A 25,331-nucleotide genomic window follows, 5' to 3' on the forward strand; every position below is an offset into this window, starting at 1 on the left:
GGCCCCGCCGCACTACAGCTCCCGCCTGCCCCGCGCCCGGCCGCAGGGCGGAGAGAGAAGGCGGGAAGGGAAGGAGGCAGGAAGGGCTTCCCCGCCGCGGCGGGAACTACGCGTCCCGGCGTGCGCCGCTGCGGGCGGGGAGCGGCTCGGGGGCGGGGGAGCCCTGAGGCGGGTGAGGGCGCGGCTGGCGGTGCGCGGCTCTGGCGGTCTCTGAGTTGTGGTTCCCAAGGGGAGTGAGAGGCTCAGGATGTCGAGGAATGTAAGTGCTGCTCCGGCCCCGCCGCTGCTCCGCGCTCCGTGCGGCGTCCGCCCGGCTTGGCCCGCTCGCCCCCGGGTGCCAGGGCTGCGGCCACGGCCCTGTGCCGGTCACAGCCCGCCAGGCATCTCCAGATGAGAGGGGCGATGTGTGCTAATGGCTTTACTAATAACTCGATGGGTAAAAGTATGGGGGGTTAATGACTTTGAAATGGGTCTTAATGTCTCTACTGACTTTGTGCAGCAGGTTGGTTGCCGAGCTGAGGCAGCTTGGCTCCTGGCGCAGAAAGTGGCTCTGCACAAGCCTGAGTTTCTGAACTTTGGGCAGCAGCTCTGTTGCAGAGCCTAGACAGCCTAATTCAGGAAACAAAGTGGGTCTCCACAAGCTGAACTTCTGATCTTTGGGGTAAAACAGTAGGTTCAAGCGGGGCATATGTGGAAGGCGGTTCGGGAAGGCTCTATCTACCTTCCGAGTAGCCGATGGGGAAGGGAAAAGGGCAACGTGCGGCCAGGAGTTCAGGATGAAAGGAGGCTGTGCCCCCCGAAACCGAGGGTGTGCGCCCCAGTGGACTCTCTCCCTTTAGTCGAATAAAGTTGCAGGACTTCTTTGTCTCCCTTGTGGACACTGGCGTGATTTTCCATACACAGAGAAGTGCCATGCCCTGCCTTGGCTCTGTGTGTGTGCTGAAGTTGGATTTGGTAACTCCCCACAAGCCGCGTAAGCACAGCTAAACCCCTGGGCTCTCATGTTAGCCCTCTGCCTTGTTTTGAGTTATTGTTACCCTGGATATAATTATTTTAGAGCGTGCAGGCACTCTTTTTACTGCTGAGGTGAATCATAATTTGTTATTTATAGCAGTGTTTTAGCTGGTCAGGAATTCAGGGCTATTACTCAATTTGCCATGGCCTGAGTACAGGGTGTGGACTCCAAATACGGAACCTGGAGGCAGACCGAAGAAAGCTTGAACATGTAGAACCACTATAATAGAAATTAGTTGGGTTTTTTTTCTATCAGGCTGGAGTTTTTTTATTGAATATGTTTCTGGTATCAAAAGTGTGATAAGGCATTTAATAAGTGTGGGAAAGTTTTGGTCCAAGGCAAGAGGTTTTGCACTGTAGGGCAGCGTGGCTAACAAAGCTACAAGACTTGTTTTGAAACTGAATGCTTTCCCCTTTCACACCAATATTGCACTTTTGGTTTATTTTCAACAGTTCTCTGACACAGGCAGCAGAAAAGAGCATGTTAAAATCACGAGTGAGCCCAAACCAGGGTTCCTGGAGCGGCTCAGTGAGACTTCTGGAGGCATGTTGATTGGACTTGTGACGTTTCTTCTGGCTTTCTACGTTCTTTTTACCAATGAAGTAAGTGCAATACTGTCAGTGTTTGTACACAGCGTTATTACCTGACCCATGAGAAGAGGAGGTTTTGTCTGGGGACCTGGTGCTTATGCTCGGGATATAACAGAAAAGTGGAATCACAGGCCACAGGTAGTATTTCTCTGGAACTAGGTATAGTAGAGACAGTAGCAGTGCCTCATGAGAGATAAGATCAAAAGCTTGTAAACTGGTGATGCAACAGCCTGTGGTAAGAGGGTTGCATGAGCCAGCCCCCTTTTTCCTTGAGATAATGAAAGGTCCTCATTTCTAGTGGTGTTATAATTACTTTAAAGAAATTCCCTGTGTTGAAAAATTTGAGGAGTTATTTATTTAGTTTTTCTCAGCATTATTTCTTGGTTTTAGATTAAAAACATAAAAAGTAAGCCAGGAATCTTAACATCCAACCATTTAAAACGTACTTGTTTTGACAATTTTGGAGCAGAAAGCAGAATTCTGTGGATTTTCACTACTCCAAATTTTGATGACTTTGCAGAAAAAAAGCACATCAGGATATGATGGTGAGGCAGGGAAGACTTCTGCCAAGGAGTCAGCATAGGTGTGTGGAAAATGAACTGTAATTTGTATCATTTTTGCAGTTATTCAAGAGTGATGAACAAGGTAAGAGGTGCAGAGCAGTAAGTTTGGACCCATGTAGGAAGAATTTGGGTCTGTTTGAGAAGCTTAGTTGATGTTAATGGTCCTGCTGCCTGGGTGAGAAGTGCTGCCCCAAACTGGCTCAGACAGAGAATGGAGAAGTACAAGTGTGTTTCCAAAATATACCTTGGGCTGAATATACAAATGTTCCTTGTGGTCATCTCTGCTAGCCCTGTTCATATAATGCTGCTGTGAAGCTGATTCTCCACAAGCTGATTTCTGTTTTCTTCATTACAGGGACGAGCTTTAAGGACAGCCAAGTCTCTCGATGAGGGGCTTTCCCTTGTGGTCCCTCTTGACAGCATCCACAGCATCTCTCAGCAGAATGAGGGGAGACTGGTGCACTTGGCTGGAGCTCTGAGTACATCTAAGGTAAATAAAATGGTATCTTGAAGATAGGAGTATTTCAAGCTTGGAGGGAAGGAAAAGTCTTTGCCAATTAAAGTTTTGTTTGATGTCCAGAAAAAAAAACAAACATAGCTTTTCTCCTCCTCTAGGCATTGGCAGCTACCATTCAAGCTCTGGTTCTTGGTCTGGAATCAGGGAGATCCTGAATGGCCTTGTACTCCCTTTCTCAAGCCAGTGCCAGCTTTAGCTGCTTACCCTCAAGCTGCCTTTCATGGATAATTTCAATTTCCATTTGTGTAGGGAACCTGTTTTGTGTTCATGGTATTGTTAAGTCTTCAGGCTCTTGCAGCACAGGAGCTCTGCAAGTTTTTACTTTTCAGTAGTGGTGACATTTTCCATGGTCCACCCACATTGCAGAAGGTAACACAGCACCTTCCAGCAAAACAGAATCTCCTGGTTTAAACACTGAAACCTGTAAACCCATAGTCAGCAGTTCTGGTTAATTCTTCACTATGGCAATAACTTTTGATGGTGATTCTTCAGGTCAGATTTGCCAGAGACATTCCTTTTTGTCTTTCATAACATTTATACTGTGTTCACCTGTGTGTGAGATAGTGCTAGCTGTACAGTGAGGTATGTAAATGGGTTCAGTAGCAGAAGTACAGTGTTTGATGTTGTGAGGTACAGCATTTAGACTGACTTGCATTTTCTTTAATTTTTGTACAGCCTTTGTTTGACCCCAGCTATGGGCTCTCCATCCAAGCTGTCAAACTTAAGCGTAACGTGGAGATGTACCAGTGGGTTGAATATGAAGATTCCAAGTAAGTGAAAGTAATCTTTAAAAGTAGTTTATGAGGCTGTTGTGTTACCAGGATCCTATCACAATTTTTGTTTTCCTTATACCAAAGGGAAAAATAAAAACCAAATTAAAAAACCCTCTTCATAGCAAAAGAATTCTAGAGCTCTTGGATTTTTTTTTCCTTTAGAGAATCACTTTAATTTCCTTGAGAGATGTTAACTGCTCTGCTAATCATTGCAACCCAAATAGGGAAAACATTTCTGATATTGCTAATAATTCCACTGATGTTAGTATGTATTTTGTAGGTGTGACTGCACAGAATTTATGCTCCAAATGTCTTTCATGTCATACAAAAAAAAGGTCAGAGGTAGTGAAGGTTTGAAAAATAATTTCTCAGTTTCAGCATGCTTATGGTGCAGCATCTGTTAGAAACTTGATTTGGGCCAGCTTATCTCACTGTGTTTAATTCTGGTTGTTCCTCATCAATCTAGTTGACACCTCCTTGTTCAAAATGTAGGAATGAAAAGGTTGTGGCTGTTCAGCATTTGTGTACAGTTCTTATGTCATACAAAAAAAAGGTCAGAGGTAGTGAAGGTTTGAAAAATAATTTCTCAGTTTCAGCATGCTTATGGTGCAGCATCTGTTAGAAACTTGATTTGGGCCAGCTTATCTCACTGTGTTTAATTCTGGTTGTTCCTCATCAATCTAGTTGACATCTCCTTGTTCAAAATGTAGGAATAAAAGGGTTGTGGCTGTTAAGCATTTGTGTACAGTTCTCTCCTGGTACAGAAAATCTCTGTCTTCAGAACAGGTAGTCCAGAGAAGAGTTAGGTTATGTACAAAGATAGTGTGTGTTTCCAGAGATCTGTCTGTGCATTTCACTGAAGTGTATTCTGCCCTGAGCAGGGGTGTGTGTGCACTGTGTTGGTTCTCATCCCAGCCCTTTTTCTCTGCAGGGAATCTGAGGAGGATGGTGAGATTAAGAAAGAGACAAAGTATTCATACAGTAAGTTGATCAACAGAAAGTCCCTTTAACACATGTAACTTTGGACTTTTATGTGTGTGTGTTTTTTGATTTTTGTTGTAAAACCTTTCTTTTCTTCTTGGAAAAGAAAGGAATGTGAAGAAATAAGCAAAAATTCTCTTTCCTAAACAAATGACAGAACCTCCCTTTCCTGAGGTAACTGAGGTGAAAGGTGTGCTGTCAGCAAGCAAGGGCTACAGAAAATCTGAGTCTTGTTTTGAAACCCCTAAAAGTTCAGAGGAACATCCAGGGATAGGGTGCTTCAGAAATAGGGCCCATAAGGTCCTCAATGACCAGAGATGGGCAGAGATGGGAGTATGTTCAAAGTTACGCTTGAGATTACACTTCAGACATGGAGAAATTTGGAATATGTCAGCTGTGAGCAGAAGAGATTAGAGAAAAGCAGCTTAGCTCCAGCCTGTAAGGGAGCCTGTTGAGATGTTGTTAAGATGGTGATGCCAGCCAGTGAAAACACCAGCACCTTCTGATGTGCCCTGTGGCTTTTGCCAAGTGCTGTTTTGGCAGGAGCAGAAATGAGTGTGTTATTCTGATCTACCCAGTGGCAGAAAAGCACTCTGAGTCACTGTGTGTTTGGAGATTGGTCTCTGTGCTTCATTTATCTCTGATCAAAGCACATGGATGTGTAACGTGGGTGTGCAGCAGTTTCTGGGTGTGATCATATAAAATTCCTCAGCTTAGTGAAGCATGGGGACCCTGTGTCATGGAGGTACATAAGGGACAAAGCTGGTGGTTGTGAGCCATGAAAAACAGGCTCACAGTGATAGGGAACAAAAAGAAATACCATCTAAAAACAGCTGTCCTCTCAAGATTGATGGATTCTGTCCTGTAAATGTCTATGTGTGCCAGCCATGGATCCACCCAGCTGCTTGATTACTCTGCCCTCAGCAGGACTGGGCAAGAAACTGGGAATGACGGGACTGAAGGACAGGTTGAAAGAAAAATAGGGAGATGGCTTTCCAGTTCCATCATGGGCAAAACAGACTCTCCTTAGGGAAAGTTTATTGTCAGTTAAAATAAATATTTAATTACTGACTTGGGTATTGGCAAAACACATTTGGACTCAACCTTTCCTGGGCTCAAGTTCACTCCAGACTCCTTTTCCTTTGCCCCCTGCTCCTTGTTATCACAAAACCAGTTTATTCCCAAAAATTGGAGCCAAGAATCAAAGCCTGATCATGGAAGATGCCAATAAAAAAGCTGAGCAAAGTTGAGTTACAACTTTATTCCAAAAGTACCTTTTTTCACTCTAAATCTTACCATTCCCTGTTAATATGCCAGGAGAAGGGATCTGTGTATCAGTGCAGACTATCACAGACATTGACGTAGACAGTATTACTAGAAGTGTAACCTAGAACTAAATGATTGAGAGGTGTCTCCAGTAACTGAGATCTGAATGTCCTTTACTCAACCTTCTTATCATTCTGTTTAGATACAGAGTGGAAATCAGAAGTTGTGAACAGCAGAAACTTTGATCGAGAAATTGGACACAAAAACCCGAGGTGAGGCACCATCTGTCACAGTCCCTCTGAATTCTGTCACTGGAGCTGCTCAGATATGAAAGTTAAATGACTGATTTCATAACAGAGTGCAATAGGTGGAAACTGCTGTTCTTTTGGTTGTTGGGAGAATGAAGGCATAAAGAAATTAGAGCAGCTCCAAGAGTGGTGCCTTAACTTACTTTAATGGCTCCAGAAATATGCAGTCTAGACAGCCTCTTGATGGATTTGTTTTCACATCATGACAGTCATTTAGCTTTTTGAGTTTCTCCTGATGCTTGCTACAGTACCTTTTCTGTTCTGTATATTACAAATCAAGAGTTTGATCATAATTCTGGGACTAATCAGGGACTCTCTGTTCCTCAGTGCCATGGCTGTGGAGTCTTTCACTGCTGTTTCTCCTAACGTCCAGGTTGGCAGCTTTGTTCTTTCCAAGGGTAAGGGTTGTTTTGTACTGGCTTTGTGTCTGCTGTTGGCATCAGCAGTGGACTTTGGTTCTTTCCACAATAGCTGTCATGTCAAGTGATAATCAGGAAGCCAGCCAGCAAATTGGCCATTCCAGGTTAGACACTGGGCCTCAGCTTGATGCTTTATTCTGCTTAGGTCTCGTGGATAAAATTGATGATTTCAAGCAGTTGAGCTTGTCACATCTGGAGGATCCCCATGCTGATGTTACCCGAAGAGAAGATTATTTCTATCACAGTGACAACCCCAGGCGTCCAGAAGTAAGATGGGAAAGATAAACAAAAGCAGTGATTACTTGTGTGTGAAAAAGGACTTGGGGCATGTCTCATTTCTGTGTAAATGTATAGAAAATGTATAGACCATCACATAGGATGACTCCCTTAATGCAGCCCTAGGGAATGAGTGCTTCTCTTGCAGAAAGCTTCCACTCTGTTCCTTTATTATCTGTCTTCCCCAGTCTGCTGTGCTTTTAAGTGGAAAGGGGTGGTGCTGGGAGGTGGGTTCCACCTCTGCCTTGCTGTATTGAGCAGTACAAACAGCTTGTTGTCACATTGTGCCTGCCCTGTTTTGCCAAAAGATGGAATGATGAGGGATGAACAAAGCATGTCATGTGCTCCTGCAGCTTAATCAGAGGGGATATTACAAAACAGCGTTTGAGCTCTCATGTTTCAGTGGCCAGCTAGCCCTGGAAAAAGGACAGCTTGGAAATCATTCTGGCTGTCTCTTGCTTGACATAAATGTTCAGAAGAAGTGTTGATAAATAAAGGATATTCCTCTTCTGAGTTGTCTTTCCTGTGATTCCCCTTTGTAAAGCAATCTTTCTTGACTTCCAACCTTCTCTTGTTTGTAGGTGGGAGACCTTCGTGTCTCTTTCTTCTATGCAGGTCTGAGTGGAGATGATCCCCATTTGGGCTCTGCTGACAGGGTGAGTCTTCAGCTGTTTTTGTATTTTGCAAGCTCTCTTCTCAACTCAGTAGCAGTAAATATTTTTCCCTCTCTTCCAAGGTGACTGTGATTGCTCGGCAGCGAGGTGATCAGCTGGTTCCGTATCGTACCAAGTCTGGAGATGTTCTGGAGATTCTGTACCCTGGGGACCTCTCTGTGGAGGTGAGATACCACACTCTTCTAGTGAGGGGTTAAAACTTGAGGTGGCAGTGCAGAAGCAGCAGAAGATGAGGCTCTTATTCTCCTTCAGACTGCTCCAGAGGAGGAGATACTCATATAAACATTGGCTTTTCTCTCTCTTTCTTGGACAACAGGTTGTAAGCCTGTGTTTGCTTCCAGGTTTCTGCACATTCTGTTTTCTTTAAAGATTGCTTCTGTGCCCTCTCATTTTTATTTGCTCCTTGCTTGTTTCCCACTTACACATGCAAGCACATGTTTTTGAGCAGGTCACATGTAAAAATAGTAAAAATCAGGGTTTAATTAAATAAACTATTAGAGTTATTCTCTCTTCAACTCCTAATAACAGGAGTTTAGGCTTGTTTGAAATGTTTATTACTATTCTGGCTGAGAAAGAACCTTCAGGCAGAGCATTATGCTTCAATAAATCCTGCATGCTCCAGCAATTCGGTGATTCATTTACTTCTTTTAGTAGGTTTGTTTCCGTTAATGATTGTTTCATGCCCTGCTGCAAAGAAAAGCAGATGTCAAGAGTTTACAGGTGCTCCCCAAAAGCAGTTAGAAAGGCTTTGTTCTGACTTGAAAGAGTAGCAGTAGAATCAACTATCTGCTGTAAGCTCTGAATCTTCATTAGACAGAATTTTGTTTCATTGAAAATGAACTGGTTACAAATAAATAATGCATTGAGTACTTGTATGTGCAAATAATCAATCAGTCTTACACATCTCTTACCATTAGTGCTTTCTGATGTCCCAGCCATCTTCATGTGAACATTTTGTTGAGCCAGAGGGTCACACAACCCATTTTGAGAAAAATCTTAATCAGAATTTTTGCAAAGAGACGCTTTCCTTTGCCTGTTGAAATGCACACACATACCTTTTAGCTTTTCTCCCCTGAATCCAGCTTGCTCTCTTTCACACACCTTTCCTTCAGCCATCATTTGGATATTGCCTATTCTCTCTTCCTTCAGAGTGAAGTCAGACTCTTCCTTCTTTATGACAGTTACTTATTAGTGTCTTATTTTCCACAGTAATGTTGAATGTATTCAATTTCAGCAAAACCTGTATGCTTTCTGCTTGTGGGAAGTGTTGAATGGTGCTTTTTAGGCTGTTTTAATTATTAAAAGTGCCAGTTTCCCCCATGCTGCACTGTTCAGTCTATTGCAGTGTACTGCCATCCTGCACAGCCCCTGCAGAATGAGCTGCAATGTATTTTCTGCAAGAGAAATTGCACTCCTAAAATGCTCTTGGCTCTGCTTGGCTCATAATGTTCTGGAATTAAGAGGATCTTGAAAAAGAACAGGAAACAGGCTGCATGTGATGGTGTTTGCTTTCAGGAGGTGTTTCAGAAGGAGCAGGAGAGTAACACCATGAAGACCTGGGCCCTCCGTGCAGCTGGCTGGCTCTCAATGTTTGTGGGCATCAGTCTGATGACCAGGATCTTTTACACATTAGGTAAGCTTTCCGCAGAAAGGTAAAATGGTCTAGGAACAAGACTGTAACCTCTAGAGAGCTAATTCATTTGGAGATCAGGAGAAATCTGATTTGAACTCAGATTTTATTTGATCTGAAAAGTTACTGTAGGCAACTTCATGTAAACAGGACCCCAAAACTAAGTGGTTGCTTTGTGAACATTAAAAAACCCCCACACAAGTATCTTTTACCAGTCTCAGAAGATCCCAGCCCAGTGCTTACCAAAATAAAAAGCTAAGGTATGTGTTGAGCTGGTTCTTTCAAATCTAACTCAAGGTGCTGCAATGCAAATACTTTCTGCACCCACACAAAACTGTTTCCCCCAACAGGTCCTAATCAGCAGTTGTATTGAAATATGTTTTTGTGTCTGGTTAGTCCACACTATTATAAACAAACAGCAAAAAAAGTTTTCGTTTATTCTTTTGATATAGAAAGTGCTGGAGTAAAACCAGAAAAGCAGGACAATGCCTCAAACTTGCATAAACTTCAGACATCAAAGATATCACTCACTTTGCAGCTCTGAACTTTTTTTTAAAATTTATTTATCCATATACACACTGCTCCAAAATTAATTGTTGCCAGAAAGGAATTGTTGTGCTAGCAGCTTGTATGAGTTGTCCTAGACTTGTTGCACAGCTGCAGGGTTGTCTGTCTCCTGTGCCTCTCAAACCTTGGACAAATCTTCAGACTTCATTTTGGGTTACTTCCTGTATGAAGAGATGAGGATTGCATTACCTTATATGTTTAGCTGTTGCTTAATGATCAAATGTCTTGATGATGCTCTGCTGAAATGCCTAATCCAGTGCTCTTGATGAATAGTTTGAGTCTGTCTTGTGATTGCAGCTGTTATGGTGCCGACCTAGGCACAAATCAGACTTCTTTTTAAACTCATCTTGCCAACTGCTCCATGCCATGTGTGATTCTGTCTGCAGTGGACTGGTTTCCCGTTGTGAGGGAGCTGGTTGGCGTTGGCCTGAAGGCGTTTGCCGTGTGCGTGGCCAGCTCGCTGTCGCTGCTGACCATCGCCGCGGGCTGGCTCTTCTACCGCCCGCTCTGGGCCCTGCTCCTCGCGCTGCTCTCCGCCGTCCCCGTCCTGCTGGCCAGGTCCCGTGTCCTGCCCAAGAAGCAGCAGTGACGAGGAGGTGGTCAGGTTAGAGTCCTGGTTAGAGCCCTCCCAAGTGCGTTTCTGCCCGGTTCCTGCAGCAAGCTTACAGCAAATCACAGCTCAGCAGCGAGCACTGAACGCTGGGGAGGGGGCTTGAATGTGGTTATTGGTACACTTTATCCACAGGACTATAGGGTGCTATTTGTGGGAAGTTAGTGACACCAGCTTTGGGGAAAAAAAGCATTTTAGGTGTGTGTGAACAAGCAGATTTGTACCTCTTACTGCTTAGTAATTCCCCCTGATTTCAGAACTAGCGAGTCCTTGCTGGGTGGGGCACCTTGTTTTGGAGAAAGTGCCAGCTGCATCCCATGGACCCTGGTTAGATGTCCTTAGGAAATGCGTGTGCCTGCCTGCCTCTGACAAACCCTCCCTCTGCTGCCTTTTCTTGTTTGCACAGTCAGAACACTCCTTTGGCTGATGTATTTGGCAGTGCGTGTGTTCAAAGGGAAAACACAGCTTAGGTGAATTGCACCGAATACTCATGTATACTTCTGCTTTTGGACTGAGGATTTTCAAAGTCATTGATGCAATGAGTGGCCAGGTTAGCAGTGCTCTGAGGTTGGGCAGATTTATCAGGACACATTGATTTCCCCCAGGTTTTGTTCTTGGTTAAGCATCCAAAATGATAGCCTGGACTATATCAGAATGGTTTCAAAAATTTCCACTTCAAATTGCACTTAAAGGGATACTCACAGGTCATTCACCTGTAAATAAAAAACAACATTGACTTTTATAACTGAAAGTATAGTCTAAAGTAGTTGAGGTTTTTTTGCTGTGTATACTGTTCCTTTCTTTAATTTCACTTAGTAAGGACAATAAACATACTCTGTGAAATTAAGTAATGGAAATATTTTTGCCTGATTAGTTTTCATAGATTTTAGTAGCCTAAATTGGTAGTTTTTTATCTTGTTAGAGGAATGCCTTGTAGTGTTGTGATGGCTCATGTTTACTTGCTGTAACCAGTACTTGAGGTTAGAGACACCCTTAAGTCTCTCCACCAAGCTAGAGTCTGGCTTCCAGAGGGGGCCCCCTACACTACTGTTTTGGGATTTTTCTAAGTATACACAGGTCAGTACAAAAATAATGTTTTCTATTATGAAATCTGTTTATGACCATCAGAGGAGTGTTCTCTGTACCAAAGGAACTTGACTTGAACATTCATAGAAGCAAACATTTGCTAGAAATGATACTGAAATAGAAATCTGAGTTAGAAACCATAAATGTTTTGAGAATTTGTGATGACTTTATTAGTCCTAGTTGCTTTCATTCTGTTGGTATTTGAATAGTCAGTCTGCCCCCACAGCTCTGTCCTGGTGACAGCAGGAGCAGGGAGTGAAAGGGCAGGTGAGGAGCTGGCCTTGTGCATGCACTGGTACGTGGCAGTGGTGCTGCACAGCCTTACACCTGCTCATGCTCCAGCAGTCAGGAATTGGGCTCCGTGGGGAGAGGAACTGGCTTAGAGCTGCTGCTGTTGTGCCCATGGTGCAGAACATGAACCAGCATTACTTATTGGAAATGAAGTGACAATTTTCTACAGAAGTGCTGAGCTTTTGTATATTTAATAAAATACCATTTTCAAAAGTTTGGTCTGTAGGCTTTTTTATTAAATTCAACTATTGCATGTTTTATATCCAGGAATAATGTAATGTCCAGGTAGTTTGTAGCTTCCACAAGAACTAGTTTCCTATTTTTGGGTTCTCTTTGTCCTGCAAATATTTGTTTTGGGAAGCTGCTCTCTGGTCTGTGTACTGCTGGCAGCCTGCCATGGGTTTACTCTCTATAGCTGACCAAGGAAGTCAGTCACTTCATTGCCTCTCTAAGATCATTTGAAAAATACAATGGTTCAACCTGAATGCTACAGCCCCTTGTATTTTAAGGAGACCTGTGCATTCCAAAAACAGACAACATACTCTTTTTTTCAAACTTTATTTTGATCTACAAATACAGTACAAAAATAGATTTTCTTCTGAACATAGTTACATGAAAGCCATTTTCTTACATCTCCTACTCTGTGACAATGTCCAGCAATGACTAAATTGTTTTCCCCTCCATTTTTGAAGAGACTGTGTCAGTGGACTTTAGATACATACTGCCAAAGACAGATCAGTATTTCTACTACAAAAGTGCAACAAAAGCTGATGTAGATTTAATATTCCTCTCTCAACAGATTTTTAATGCTATGGTACTGGATAATAAAAATTCTGTGGTTCTAGTGAATTTTGTTCCATCAGTGAGATTTTGTCAGTTTTATGCATTTTGCTCCAGAACAGGATCTTGATAAGCAGCAGAAGCAAATATGTACATATTCAAATTGCTTAAGAAGACATACTGAACCCTAAGCTGGTAATAAGGACAGGGCTTCTCCCTTCCACAGCACAAGATTTCTGAGAGTCAATAAAGACGGCAGGCTCAAAAGCCAAACTTGCACCACAAAATGCAAGTATTCTTTAGAAAATACTAATTCCTCCATATTCTGATTTTGGGGTTTTTTTTTAGACCTTAGAGGAAGTATCTCCCCCTTGAGACAGAAAGGCCAGAACTCTACCTCACCACTGATTTGGGTAAGCTGTGGATCAAAGCAGGCATCAGCATTCCTGTGGCCACCTCTCTGCAGACAGATAAAAAGCAGTGGATGCTTTAGTTGTGAGCAAGCAGGGAAAAATGAAAACAAGAAAAATGGGAAAAGAGACTGTTGCTGACAGAAGTGCCTCAGGAAACTCAACTATTAGTTCTGTTTAGTTGTGAGCAAGCAGGGAAAAATGAAAACAAGAAAAATGGGAAAAGAGACTGCTGATGACAGAAGTGGTACAAAGGAGAGCAAAAACTTCAACAAAGCAAAGTGATCTTGGAAGGTGCAGCTCTTCTTCCAAGTCCATGGACAAAAGAAGAATCTGATACCCAAGTGATACCTGTGGTCTCAAAGGAAACTGGATACTGAAATAGGTTGGTCCCTGCCTGCTCAGAAACACAAGTGCAGAGGAAGAGCCCAAGGCCCTAACTGGTAAAGGATACTTCTATCATGACTATGTTTCCTGCATCTGAGAACACCAAAGAAAAGCTTGTAATCACAATTTCTCAAAAGGGAACAGCTGAGCTGCTTCTCCTCTCTTTTCTCGCTTGCTCTTTTTGGTTGTTATCTCTTCTTGTTTCTCTAGCTGGCGATTCTGGGGCCAATACATGGCTGTGTTCCCCACTGTGCTCTCTGAGCTTGGAGCTCCTTCTTCATCAGAAGAGAATCCCTCTCCTTTCTCTGTCTCAGGTGCTGATGGCTCAGCCTGGAAAAAACAGGTGTGAAAATCAGAAAGTCACTCTAAGAATCACTTGTAACTGCCCCTTTCTAAAAGGGCTTGTCTTTTGTCACAGTGACAGTGAGTGGCCTTACAGAAGTTGATTGCTCTGATTTGGGCTTCCCACCCAAACTGCTTCTATTTCTCAACACCAAACATTCTTGCACCATAAGCATTTTTGACAACAGAAGAATAAAACCACCCTGTTTTGAAAAATCAGGCATTTCTTCTTTCTCCTTGCAGAAAAAATTAAGAACTAAAACATCTAACTAAAAGTAAAGGTCCCCCACTCTCCCACCTGTTAGCTACATGCTTGGCTTAGAGGAATAAATCTAGGAAGGGGATGACAAAACAGAAAACAGTAAAAAAATTGAAAGCATTCATTCCTTGTTAAACAGTAACAAATCTTTGATAAACATGACCACATTGAACTTCTGGCCTAGCTTTTTTGACTAGCTGAAGACTTTTGAGAAACTGCAGTCTGGAAATTTTATTCTACAGTTAAAATAACCTCTAGAAAAAGAAATTACTAATAGCAATGCAGGATACCTTGATGGAGTAGCGTTGCTTCAGTCTCTCTCTGATGAGAAGTCCTTTTGTCAGCAGCTTCCAATTCCCTAGAGCTCTTTTCTCACGCTTCTGTGGGGGATTGTTATGGGAAAGAGAAAAAATTACTACTGTGAGTTTCAATGGATTTATGCACATGGAAAAGGAAAGTTTAAAAATCTTAAAGCTGTCATCAAAAAAGCTTCGTGCTTGTTGCTTACACAGCCCGCCCTCTTTGACTGCCCAGTTTCAATGAAATTTACTTTGTAAATGTAACAATAAGGAAGCTGCAAAAGTAATTCTCACCTCCTTCTCCTTCTTTTCTATTTCTGCTTGTTCATTCTCCCAGGCAGCAACAAGGACCTCTTTATACTCCTCACACACTACATACCCATCAGTACTAGGAAGGAGAAGACAATCCTCTGTCAGCTACAAGAAGGCAAAAGAAAGGGAGCAAATGCCTGCTGACCCAGCCCAAAAGCTTCTGTCTGTCTTAAAGGATCAAAGTGTACAACTGGTCACATGCTCCCTTTAACATAAGATACACAAATTCTGCAGGACATCAACATCTGACAGGTGCAACAAAGCAGCTTTTACATACACTGGGTGCGAGTAGCCGCCGTGAAAATCAAATCCAGTGATGGCTTGAGCACAGTCAATGTTCAACTTCCGTGCCACTCTGTTCAGGTTTGGCAGTTTCAGCTGCACACAGCCAACAGGTAACATGGATGGCAAGAACAGATAGACATTGCCATATTCATTCCGAGGAACCTGTTATGGCAAGATTAAAAAGAGATGGTGATAATCCTGCTTTCTGGAAAGAGGTGAAAATACCTCCTGCAACTCAGGGACTCTCCCCTCCTGACCTGCTATATTCCACTCCAGTATTCAATTAATATTCACATGACAAGGTACAAGCCTAGATTTTAGATGCATGGTTATCTCCTAGCTATGTCCTCTGCCCAAGCTTTGTTACTCAGACTGCAATGCAGAGAATTAGCAAGGCAAAACATGGGCTAGGAAGGTCAGATCAACAAAATGTTGACTTTAGCAGTCTGCACTCTCTGCCATTTGAGTACTTGTGAAAGAAAGGCCTCACTAAAGTTTTGATTATTTCCTCCTGTGAACATTTACCTCTGGACTCTTAATCCTGAATCCAGGTATTACAGACTGATCTCACATCTGAAACATACAACTTTTGGAAAAACAAAGCCCAGAGCTCCACACAAACCACTTCCTCTGCACCAGCCCTCTGCTTTCCCAGCTACCTTTCCATCCACTGCTATGGGAGGCTGATACTCCTCTGTCTGCCAGCGGCCAAACAGCGCCAGGTCCTCGCGGTCCCGGTTCGCCGGCTCTGCCAGGCGCGCCTTCCTCGCCCGGTTGGAAAATCCTTTTACCATCTGCAAATACAACAGCCAGGCCTGTAACATCACAAGAAGCTGACAGTGGTTTCAGATTTTCCTAGGACACCGAAGGAGAAGGTTCTGGGAGAGCAGAAATGCTGTTTCCTAGTTTCAATTTCCATTGCATACACATGACAACCCATGGCACATGTATGCAACAGGCAGAGTCCAGCAGTGCACATGAAACACTGGGATGCCTCTGGAAAAGGTGAGAAGGGAGCAGTTCTGCCAGACACCTTCACAAAGCTGGGTTTTGGGCAGGATGCAGGAACTATAGGCACACCAGGTGGACAGTACAGCTACCACAAACCATGCAAGTACGTGTGAAATCTGCATCTGCTGACAAGACAGAAGACAAAAAACCAAAACAGAGCTTGAGCTTTAGAGGGCAGATGGATTGCACAGGAGGAAATAGAGCTCTCTTACCTTGTAAGGCACTTCTCCAATCCTCACCACTCGAGCTTGCTTCAGCCATGTGTCCCTGGAGTGCAGAGTGTGTATGCAGTCTGAAAAGGACAGAAAGAAGAAAATTTAAGAGTTTTCAAATCATCCCAAACAGATCCACAATAAACTTATATTAAGAATAATAAAAAAGCTGTATCTTAGTAAAACACAAATGCTGTCAGAGCAGCTAAATGCCTCACCTGTTTATGCATGCGGCCTGAGACTACTGCTGATACCATCATGCAAATCAGCTCTCCAGTTTGTTACAAAGATCACAGATGCAGGTGACAAGACACAAGGCACAACTCACCTGGAATAGACAGCCTCTCCCCTGCAGTACCCCAAGATAGCAGCTGTCTCGGGATAGATGGCCTGGAATTTCAAGAGGTGCCTCTTCAGTGCATAAAGGGGGTGGTTTTTGTACTCTCCAATCGCTGTTGGTAGAGGCTGATCTTGAAGTTTCACTTGAAACTGTAAGAATTATACAGAAAAGAATAATTTCACAACTTTTTCACTATCCTTTGTAAGAAAATAAGAATTACTATAATATAAACCAAAGGAAAAAAACACTGGAAACTTAGCAGATGAGCCAACAGACCAACACTCTTGCTGCAAGTAAGTACTTAGATGTGTACCCTGACCTATGTACTTTAAAAACTCTCTGAGAACAGTAATGCTAAACACTACACAAACCTCACTACTAAGTTTCCAGCACAAGCTATGCAGTACTTCTGCTATGCAAACTTGTCTGAACAGCCTCCATAATTTCAATTTACCACTGCATATTCTCTTTATGTTCAATCTCAATATTTCAAGTTCAAATACAAACCTCCTTCTTCATGGAAAGAGATTTCTAATGTTTTTATTTCACAACTTTTTCACTATCCTTTGTAAGAAAATAAGAATTACTATAATATAAACCAAAGGAAAAAAACACTGGAAATTTAGCAGATGAGCTAACGATCAAACACTCTTGCTGCAAGTAAGTACTTAGATGTGTACCCTGACCTATGTACTTTAAAAACTCTCTGAGAACAGTAATGCTAAACACTAAAAAACCTCACTACTAAGTTTCCAGCACAGTACTTCTGTTATGCAAACTTGTCTGAACAGCCTCCATCATTTCCTATTATTTCAATTTACCACTGCATATTCTTTTTATGTTCAATCTCAACATTTCAAGTTCAAATACAAACCTCCTTCATGGGAAGAGATTTCTAATGTTTTCTGCCTGAATGGGAATCCAGGGACTGGACTCCTGGCACTACATGTCCTGAACAACCTACTGTGATTTACCTCATTTTCCTCCTTCTTGTCCCTCTCCACATGGGGACTTTCATAGGGCTGCAGTGTCTCTTCCCACCACTCGGGGTCCACACGGCTCTTCCTTGTTGAGGTCATCCACACTGGGTCATACCTTTGTGTCACATCCCTGACACTCCCATCGTTGTCAAATCCCACAACGTAGAATAGCGGCTTTGTGGCATGTGCAAAGCACAGCTGGGGCTGGCCCACATTGCCATGAACACAGTCTACACAAACCCACTTGTCCTCAGGCTCAAGGAAAACTTCCAGCCACTGGTCCGTGCCCATGGCTTTCCTCACGTCCTGCTGTCCTTCATCCTCATCACTAGAAATGATTTTGTTTCTCTTCCTCGGTGCTTGAGGTAAGCCTGGAGTTGTACTTTTTGCTGGCTTAGTCTCAGCTTCATGCAAATTTTTTGACTGCCTTGTTTCTGAAGTCTCAGCTTTTGACCTTTTCATAGTTGTCAGCTTTGAATTCTGGGAGGCCTGTGAGCTTCTCCGCCTCTTAGGGACACTTTCAAAATCCTCATCAGAGACATCACTCTCCTCCTCTGAAAGCTCATAGTCCGAAGCACTGCCCTCATCACTTCCACTCTCTTCCTTGTAACACACTTTGGAGGCCACTCGTCTCCGGCGGTCGTTCTTGGGCCTGACTGGCACATCTTTTTCTGCTGAGCTGGTCTCATTATTTGATTCCTTCTGTTCCTGGCCTTTAGTCAGCTTTGACTTGTGTGAGCTTTTGGTCTGGGCAGTTTTGGATTTCTTTGGCTCCTTGTTGTTTTCTTTGCTCCCTGAGGATTTCTCATCCTGCTTGGCTTTTTTGCAGGGGCATGTTTTTGCCACAGCTTTGGGTGTTGTGGCAGCACTCTCCTGTCCCTCAGAGGTGCTGCTGTGAGACAGCCTCTTGGATGAGCTCTTTCCCTGCAGAGAAACAGGCCAGGTAATTTTTATCATCACAGCTAAGAGTATTGTTAAAAAAAAAAACAACTGAAATCAGCCCAAGGTTCACGCAGACCAATGGTTGGCAGGCACAGTCAATTCACTTGAAAACTTCAGGCAACTGGCTGAAGAGAGGTGTACTCATGCAGCAAGAGTTGCCATCTAAGCTTTAAAGAAATGTAAACCCACTGAAACATTAAGAAATCTTTGCTGAAACACAGAAATGAGTGGCTGTTTTAAAGAAGAAAATTAAAAATTAAGGGTGTTCATTTTCTGCAATGTAGACAGAACCCTGGTTTGTGCAGTAAGTGATTCACTGCAAGCCAGAAAGTTTCTTTTAATCCTACTCAATCAATGACCTATTCCTTATTCCACACAAACAACAAAAACTACCTTTGGTCTTGTCTCCTTGAGAGGAATAGGCTGAAAAGACAGCACAAGGCGACACAGCAGCTGTAATGCTCGCAGAATAATTAAAAATATCTGCAAAACAGTTTAAATTGAGTAATTTAATCACAGAAGGTCTTGAGACAAAAAACAAGAGAATAAAAAGCTACCAAATCACTTAAGTCACCAATCTGCTTTCTTCAAATCCACCCCTCCCACCACTTTGTGTATGACCTGACACACAGCATCCAAACTCACCAACCAACCCTGCACTTCCCAGTCTCTTACATGAACAAGCTCCTCATCATCCTGTGCAGCATAGATGGCAAACCTCCTCTCCAGTGTTGACTGAAGGGGCTCTCCTTTTTCAGTGGAAAGCTCATCATTGACAGTGAAGGTTCCAACAAACCTGAAATACAAGACACCTGCTAATTATCCAGTGTTTGTGACGGTATTTCTAAACTTCTCAGTTCACCCTTTCCTTTTCTAGAAAGGACAGCCCCTCTCACCCTTGTACACAAATTTAAAACAGATAATTGCTAGTTACAGTTACCCCTCTCCCTGAACCCTCGCCCTCCTATGTGACAGCACCATCAGAAGGGAGTTTTACCATTTCACCAGGTTGGAAAGGTAGACAAGGCCCACTTGGCCTGCGGGCACTTGGGTGAAGCGCGCAGGGATGATGGACAGACCAATGGCGAGGAGATCTGGCTGGCTGCAGATCCTGTTCCTGTAGAAACCATTTGCTAATAAACACAGCAAGTGAACCTGAGAGAGAAGAGTTTAAAAGTGAGTTCACGAGAGATTTTCCTTATTGGAACTACTGCCATGGTAAAGACAAGGAATACTTCACTGCTCCTTTTTACAGAGAGTCGACAGTAAAGCCTCCCAAGCATTCACAATGCTGTCTTCAGAAGACAGCAAAGCACTGAAGTCTTTGCAAGTGTCTCCTGCTCTACACGACTGGCAGTTTAATCCTGACAAAATGAGAATATATCCCTCTATGGAGAAATATCTCACATATGCTTTGAGTTAGAATTTTACTAACACAGGCACTGGTGTTTCCAATCCACAGTTTAGGAGGAACCTTAACAAGCATCTGTCAGGAGTACAGCTTCTTTATTTTTTCACTTGTAGCCATTCTAGCTATTACAAATCGGTTCAGACACCTTTATGCTCCATTTCTTCTCTGCCATGGTTCTCTGTGACAAATACCTTATGTGTGTCCTCACGAACCTCCTTGCTGAAACGTTTCATCATTCTCCGAAGGTACATCTCAAACTCAGCTTTTCTTTTTTCTCTGCAGGAGATTACAAAAGAAAGGGTTGTTGTGGGATTTCTGTGGACCTGCCTTTCTTGGTTCCTGAACAGGGTCAGTTCAGAGAGAGAATCCATCCCAGAGAATCTCCCGTGTACACTAAAGGAAAGGTTTAGTGACTGGTTATGTGAACAGGCTCTTAAAAGTTTTACAGAAACACAATGTCATTCACCCACAGCTCTCCTTGCAGGGATCCTGCTGTCCTTTCAGGGAAACGGAGACAGTAAAACACAATGAAGTTACACAGTTGATTTTCAAGGAAGCTGAAAAGCCTCTTCCATTCCTGCCAACTTCCACTGAAGATTTCTGGTAGAGCTGTCAGCGTGTAAACTGTTCTTCATCCCACAACCCTGCATCATTCCTACTCAACAGTCTGCACCAAGTGGGGATTTTCACCCTGCACACAGCAAGTCAGTGACAGTCAAGACTTAGGGTATTTTTAACTTCAGCCTTTAGCAGCCCTGCACCACCTCCTTGTTCTTACCTTCTCTCTCTTTTCTTCACCTGCTCTGGGGTTTCAATCTCTATCTCGACAGGATTTCTTGGCAGCCCCACTGATGGAAGAACTGCAGCTTCTTCTAACTTATCTGTAGCAGGTTCCTGAAGTTCTGTAAAAATAAAATACTACATTATAAATAAACATGGAATAGATTACCAGAGAAGACTGATGACTGGATAAAAACTACGTCTTCCTTCTCAAGTGTTCAAACAACTTTAAACAGAACACATCCAGTAACTACGAGCTCTTGGATCTTCCATAACACTGCTGTGTGTGCTGAGTTATTTAAACTAACTGTGGGATGCTGGTCACCTGCTGTTGAAGAATCATTGTGATATTCAGGCTCTTAAAAAGTGCTTAACATGAAAAAATATGCAGTTGTTACCTTCCACATCCTCCCATTCATCTTCACTTTCATCATCATCATCATCGTTGTCAGTATTGTCTTCATCCATCTCTTTTTTAACAGGAGATTCTGTCTTTATCTTCATTTCCTGAGGATGCTTCAGTGGGTCACTGTTAAAATCATCAAAACAGTGACAGCATCAGGAAACAGAGGTGCTTGTTTATCAAAGACTAAAAATAGGGAAATAAATCAAGCATGACCTCTGCATCAGTAACAACAGACTATTTGACAATCAAACCACAGAAGGAAATAAATAAGATGAAGAAAAAGGTCCTATAGATTTGAATGATAAATTTACCTGCATGTTTCCTCTTTGATACAATTTTCTTTATTTCTAGCATTCTTTTTACTTTCTTTTATTTGTGATTTTGCTTCTTGTTTTGAAGGTTTGGAAGTTTTTGCTGAGTTGGAAACTTCAGTATCACAATCTTCTCCCTTCTTCCTAGCTGGTGCTTTTGAGGTCTTTTTTAAACTGGGCTTTTTCTTTTCAAAATCATCTGCACGTGACAAAATAAATGAAGATTAAAGGACGGAGCTTCATCTCCATGGCAATATGAAACAATATCTCCATGGACTTCACTAGAGGCAGCTTCAGAAGAACATGAGCACTCACAATGCTGAGAGTGTCATTGTTTGTTTACAAATAGGCAAGATTTGAACAGTGAGACCATTTGGAGGGAAACACTTATGTAACTCACAAGAAGTACCCAAAGATTCCTTTAGTCCTACCGATGGAATCGGCAGAAAACCCAGCATCGTGCTTGCCACTCACAACAACTTATTACAGCGTGACGCTGCTCGGGAGAGCGCGGCCGAGCTGCAGCTACCCTTCAGGGGCTGCTGGCCTTTGTCAGCGTCACACACGGGTTTAACGCGCGGGATCTGGGGCACTGATCGCAGCGCCGATAACCCTGCTGATAACAGAGCCGATAACACAGTCGACAACAGAGCCGATAACCAGCGCCCTCCAGCCCGGCGCTGCCGCTCTTCCCGAGGTGCGCTGGAGCCCCCGACCCCGCGGCCGGAGCGGCGACGGCGCGGCTCCGGCCCGCCACGGCCTCCCTGCCGCACTCACCCTCTTCTTCTTCCTGCTCCTCCTCCTCCTCCTCGTTCGGCAGCCCCCCGGAGCGCCTCTTTTTGGCGGCCGCGGGCCGGGGCGATGCTCTGCGCTTTCTGGCCATGGCGCTGCCGGCGCGGGCAGGTCCGGCCCGGCCCCGCTCTGGGGAGGGAGGGGAAGGGAAGGGGAAGGGGCCGGGCCATAAAGTCTCGCGGGCGGGCGCGGGAGGCGGTTTGAAAGATGGCGGATGAGGTGGACCAGGTGAGCGGCTCTGGGTCTTTCTCTGTCTGGGTGGCTGCAGGGGAGGCAGCTCCGGGCTGCAGGGCTGGGCTGAGCGCTCCCCGTGCGAGCCGAAATCCGCGCTGGCCGCGGGGCTGGCGCCGCTGTGGGGCGCGGGCAGGGCTCCTGCCGGCCCGCTGACTCCCGGCACTGCCGGAGGAGGGAAAGGGGGAAGCTGCCGAGGGCAGTGCGCTGGGCTCTGGAGGAAGGAGGTAGCTAGAAGGGAAATATGGGATATACAAGACATAGGGAAGATGTGGAGGAGGTCTGCCCCCTTTTGTAGCTGTGATCCTCGAAGTGCGCCTCTCGCACAGCAAGGGGCCTCAGGCCGCTGTGTGTTGAGGGTTCACGCCTCGGGCCTGGTCTGGCTGCTGTGCGGCCCCGCAAGGGCTCGGGAGCGCTCAGTGTGCGGGGCAGGGTGTGCTCGGGTACCCGAGAGCCCTGGAGCGTGTGCTCGGGTACCCGAGAGCCCTGGAGCGTGTGCCCGGGTACCCGAGAGCCCTGGAGCGTGTGCCCGGGTACCCGAGAGCCCTGGAGCGTGTGCCCGGGTACCCGAGAGCCCCCAGTGTGTGCCCGGGTACATCCCTGTGCCGGCACCGCTGTCAGCCTGGGTTCAGCTGCTCCGTGCCATGGCACAGCCGTGCTGCTGGTTCCCGCAGTGTAAGCTGTGGCTGCTGGTAGGAAAAAGAGTTCACAGAGTTATAGAATGGTTGGTGTTAGAAGGGACCCTAAAGATGGTCTCGTTCCAATGCCCCTGTGTGTGAAGAATGATGAGCTGCAGACTGAACTGAAATCTTTTGACTCGCATTGCTCAGGGCTGGTGAGTGTCAGTGGAGTGGTAAATCAGCAGCACTCAGGTTCACCAGGATGTGGTGGAATGATTTCAAGCATTTGCACCTGTGTTTTCACTCCTTTGTTTTCTGTGTCTCACAGACATTGAGGAAGGGAAAAGTTCATAGGCTTCTTCTGTACAAGTAATGCTTTTATCTCTTTTTTTTAGCAACAAACAACAAATACTGTAGAGGAGCCACTTGATCTCATCAGACTCAGTCTAGATGAGCGAATCTATGTCAAAATGAGGAATGACAGAGAGCTTAGAGGCAGATTACATGTAAGTAACTTTCACAATATTGTCATGCTCATTCAGCTAAGCACTGGGCAGTGCTTTATGTACAACAGACTTTATGTACAATGGTCTGTTAAACAAGTTTACCTGTAATATTCCATTGGTTGTTGAAAAAACTAGTTTTAAAGCATGAGTAATTGCATTTCGTGGTTGAAAGTGCAAAAGTGGTTGGAGAAAGCAGGTTAAGAATTGTCTTAGTTGCCATAACTGTAATGTGATTGGTGGAAAAATCTCACTTGTCAGTATTTTGCCCGCTGTTAACTGCTTCCCTAGAAAATCAAGAGATATATTTTGGTTTTCTTATCTCCTGAATGATACCAAGCAATTGATTTCACTGCTTTTGGCTTCTTTTTCTCTGTCTGTAAAATAAGCAGTAATGCTGCAGGCCTCTTCATATGATGTACCCTGAGGCCTCTTCTAGACTGAGGTCATCATTGTCAAACAAGAATCCCTCAAGGCACACCCTGGGAGCTGGATGGGACAGGTGCTCAGCTGGGTTCTCAGATTTTTGCTTTCTGTTAAGTCAGGCAGCCTCCCTGTGTGCTCTGCTCTGCTGGGGAAGGGAACCAGTTGTCCCATGAGTTAACTGAGCCTCACCTCCTTGGGAAGCACAGAGATAATGAGACATCCATGAGGGACATGTGTGGTTTGCAATATGCTTTTGTAAGGATTTGGAACATGTGTTTAAGGTTTTGTAGCACTGTATGAGAAGCAGCTTTCATACCCTGTAAGTTGCCCCAGGCAATCCATTCCAGGAGGCTGGACTGGCAGCAGTGTGTGGCTGGTTTAATGTTAACAAAGTCTGTCTGTCTCTGAGGTCTTGTAAGTGCTCTCACAGAATGCTTCAGAGCCATTTCCTGCAAGTGTTTCTGTAAATGTAAATGTCGTGCATTCTTTTTCCTGCTGCAGAGTACTCATTTGTTTATGTTTGTGTTGAGCTGTAACTAGAACTGATAGTAGAATGTTTTGGTAAAAATCAGACTAAACTATTTATGTCTCAAAGTCTTGCTAAAATTCTCATTTTAATAAACTCAATGTTTGAATTTTGGAAAATATAGTAAACTAAACTTCATTTCTACAGGCATATGATCAGCACTTAAATATGATTCTGGGTGATGTGGAAGAAACTGTGACTACAATAGAGATTGATGAAGAAACCTATGAAGAGATTTATAAAGTAAGGACTAAAAAAGGAGTTAATTTATCCTCACAGGTTTTTTTTATTTAAAACTACACTGTGTTATATTGTTAAAGTAGTTTTTTGCTGACTGTTTTTTGAACCAAGCTCTAACAGGATTTGGACAAACTGTTATGAAAGTATACAGGATATCTACAGACTTGGTATTAATTGTTTTGATCTCTTCAGCTTGTCAGAACATTGAGTGTTTGAGTTGTTTCAGGTGTGTTTTTATGATTGAAATGAATGTTTTGTAAATGTAAACTTTTCTTTCCTTCTTCACAGTCTACCAAGAGGAATATTCCGATGCTCTTTGTCAGAGGGGATGGCGTTGTGCTTGTAGCTCCCCCATTGAGGGTTGGTTGAAGCAAAAAAGGACTTAACCTTCTTGGAAAGTTCCAGATTTTTGGACAGTGGTTTCAATCATGTCTCAAAATTCTGTAAATGTTTTTTTATAGGATATTTTTGTCAGTCCTTTTGAAAAGGGGAGGGGAAGGGGAGCCAGTTTGTCTTGCAGAAAGTACATGTAGTCAATTGAAGCAGTGTAAAACCCCACCTGATCTCAGAATTAATGTAAACTGCTGTAAATTGCCTGCCTTGTCACATTCAGTAAAAGAATCCTTATTTTTTTTCTATCTTGGCAGTAGCACTGTCTTGTTTTGTTGTTTTAAATAAATTTTGTTTTGTCTTTGAGATTTGACTTGTCATGTTTTTTGTGTTGGTGGGGGGGGTCTGTGTTCTTCCTTAGAGCTAGTGCTTCATTAGGGTATAATATCAGCCTCACTGTCAGAGCAAGCAGTGTCTTCAGTGTGTTGTTTTAACTTCTGTCCTTACTAATACCCAAGTCTTGCAGATTAGTGGTTTTGGAGACAGTACTACATCAATCACTGGTGCTGTAATTTATGGCTCTGTGTTCAAATTTGTGATGCATATCATCATTGTAGGGAAGTGGTGTTT

At 43.7% G+C, this 25,331-nt stretch overlaps 3 protein-coding genes across 5 annotated transcripts; 2 read left to right on the forward strand and 1 right to left on the reverse strand.

Moving 5' to 3' along the window:
* The first annotated feature begins 121 nt into the window (after positions 1–121).
* TMEM43 (transmembrane protein 43) lies at positions 122–11,779 on the forward strand. Of its 2 annotated transcripts, none has more exons than XM_039695585.1 (12): positions 122–259; positions 1,468–1,617; positions 2,524–2,658; positions 3,361–3,455; positions 4,390–4,439; positions 5,908–5,977; positions 6,341–6,411; positions 6,578–6,699; positions 7,290–7,364; positions 7,445–7,546; positions 8,898–9,015; positions 9,966–11,779. In XM_039695585.1, exons 1-12 carry the CDS (start codon positions 248–250, stop codon positions 10,166–10,168), a joined length of 1,203 nt encoding a protein of 400 aa, XP_039551519.1. In that variant the 5' UTR covers positions 122–247; the 3' UTR covers positions 10,169–11,779. The 2 variants fall into 2 exon arrangements, with proteins under 2 accessions (XP_039551519.1, XP_039551520.1); XM_039695586.1 differs by lacking the exon at positions 9,966–11,779 and adding an exon at positions 9,465–9,937.
* Positions 11,780–12,999: 1,220 nt separating this feature from the next.
* On the reverse strand, positions 13,000–21,970 carry XPC (XPC complex subunit, DNA damage recognition and repair factor). 2 transcript variants are annotated; one of them, XM_039695583.1, is made up of 16 exons: positions 21,811–21,970; positions 21,034–21,232; positions 20,715–20,845; positions 20,315–20,438; positions 19,728–19,812; positions 19,123–19,280; positions 18,801–18,921; positions 18,519–18,608; positions 17,178–18,107; positions 16,192–16,352; positions 15,864–15,945; positions 15,300–15,434; positions 14,633–14,802; positions 14,338–14,431; positions 14,035–14,124; positions 13,000–13,473 (listed from the first exon to the last, which is right to left on the reverse strand). In XM_039695583.1, exons 1-16 carry the CDS (start codon positions 21,914–21,916, stop codon positions 13,264–13,266), a joined length of 2,886 nt encoding a protein of 961 aa, XP_039551517.1. In that variant the 5' UTR covers positions 21,917–21,970; the 3' UTR covers positions 13,000–13,263. The 2 variants fall into 2 exon arrangements, with proteins under 2 accessions (XP_039551517.1, XP_039551516.1); XM_039695582.1 differs by having other exon boundaries at positions 20,715–20,848.
* Positions 21,971–22,000: 30 nt separating this feature from the next.
* LSM3 (LSM3 homolog, U6 small nuclear RNA and mRNA degradation associated) lies at positions 22,001–25,069 on the forward strand. Its single transcript, XM_039734295.1, has 4 exons — positions 22,001–22,053; positions 23,072–23,182; positions 24,279–24,374; positions 24,660–25,069. Exons 1-4 carry the CDS (start codon positions 22,033–22,035, stop codon positions 24,738–24,740), a joined length of 309 nt encoding a protein of 102 aa, XP_039590229.1. The 5' UTR covers positions 22,001–22,032; the 3' UTR covers positions 24,741–25,069.
* Positions 25,070–25,331: the final 262 nt, after the last annotated feature.

The sequence above is a fragment of the Passer montanus genome, unplaced genomic scaffold, assembly GCF_014805655.1.
Source record: "Passer montanus isolate IOZ18808 unplaced genomic scaffold, ASM1480565v1 scaffold9, whole genome shotgun sequence".
NCBI classification, from domain to species: Eukaryota; Metazoa; Chordata; class Aves; order Passeriformes; family Passeridae; genus Passer; species Passer montanus.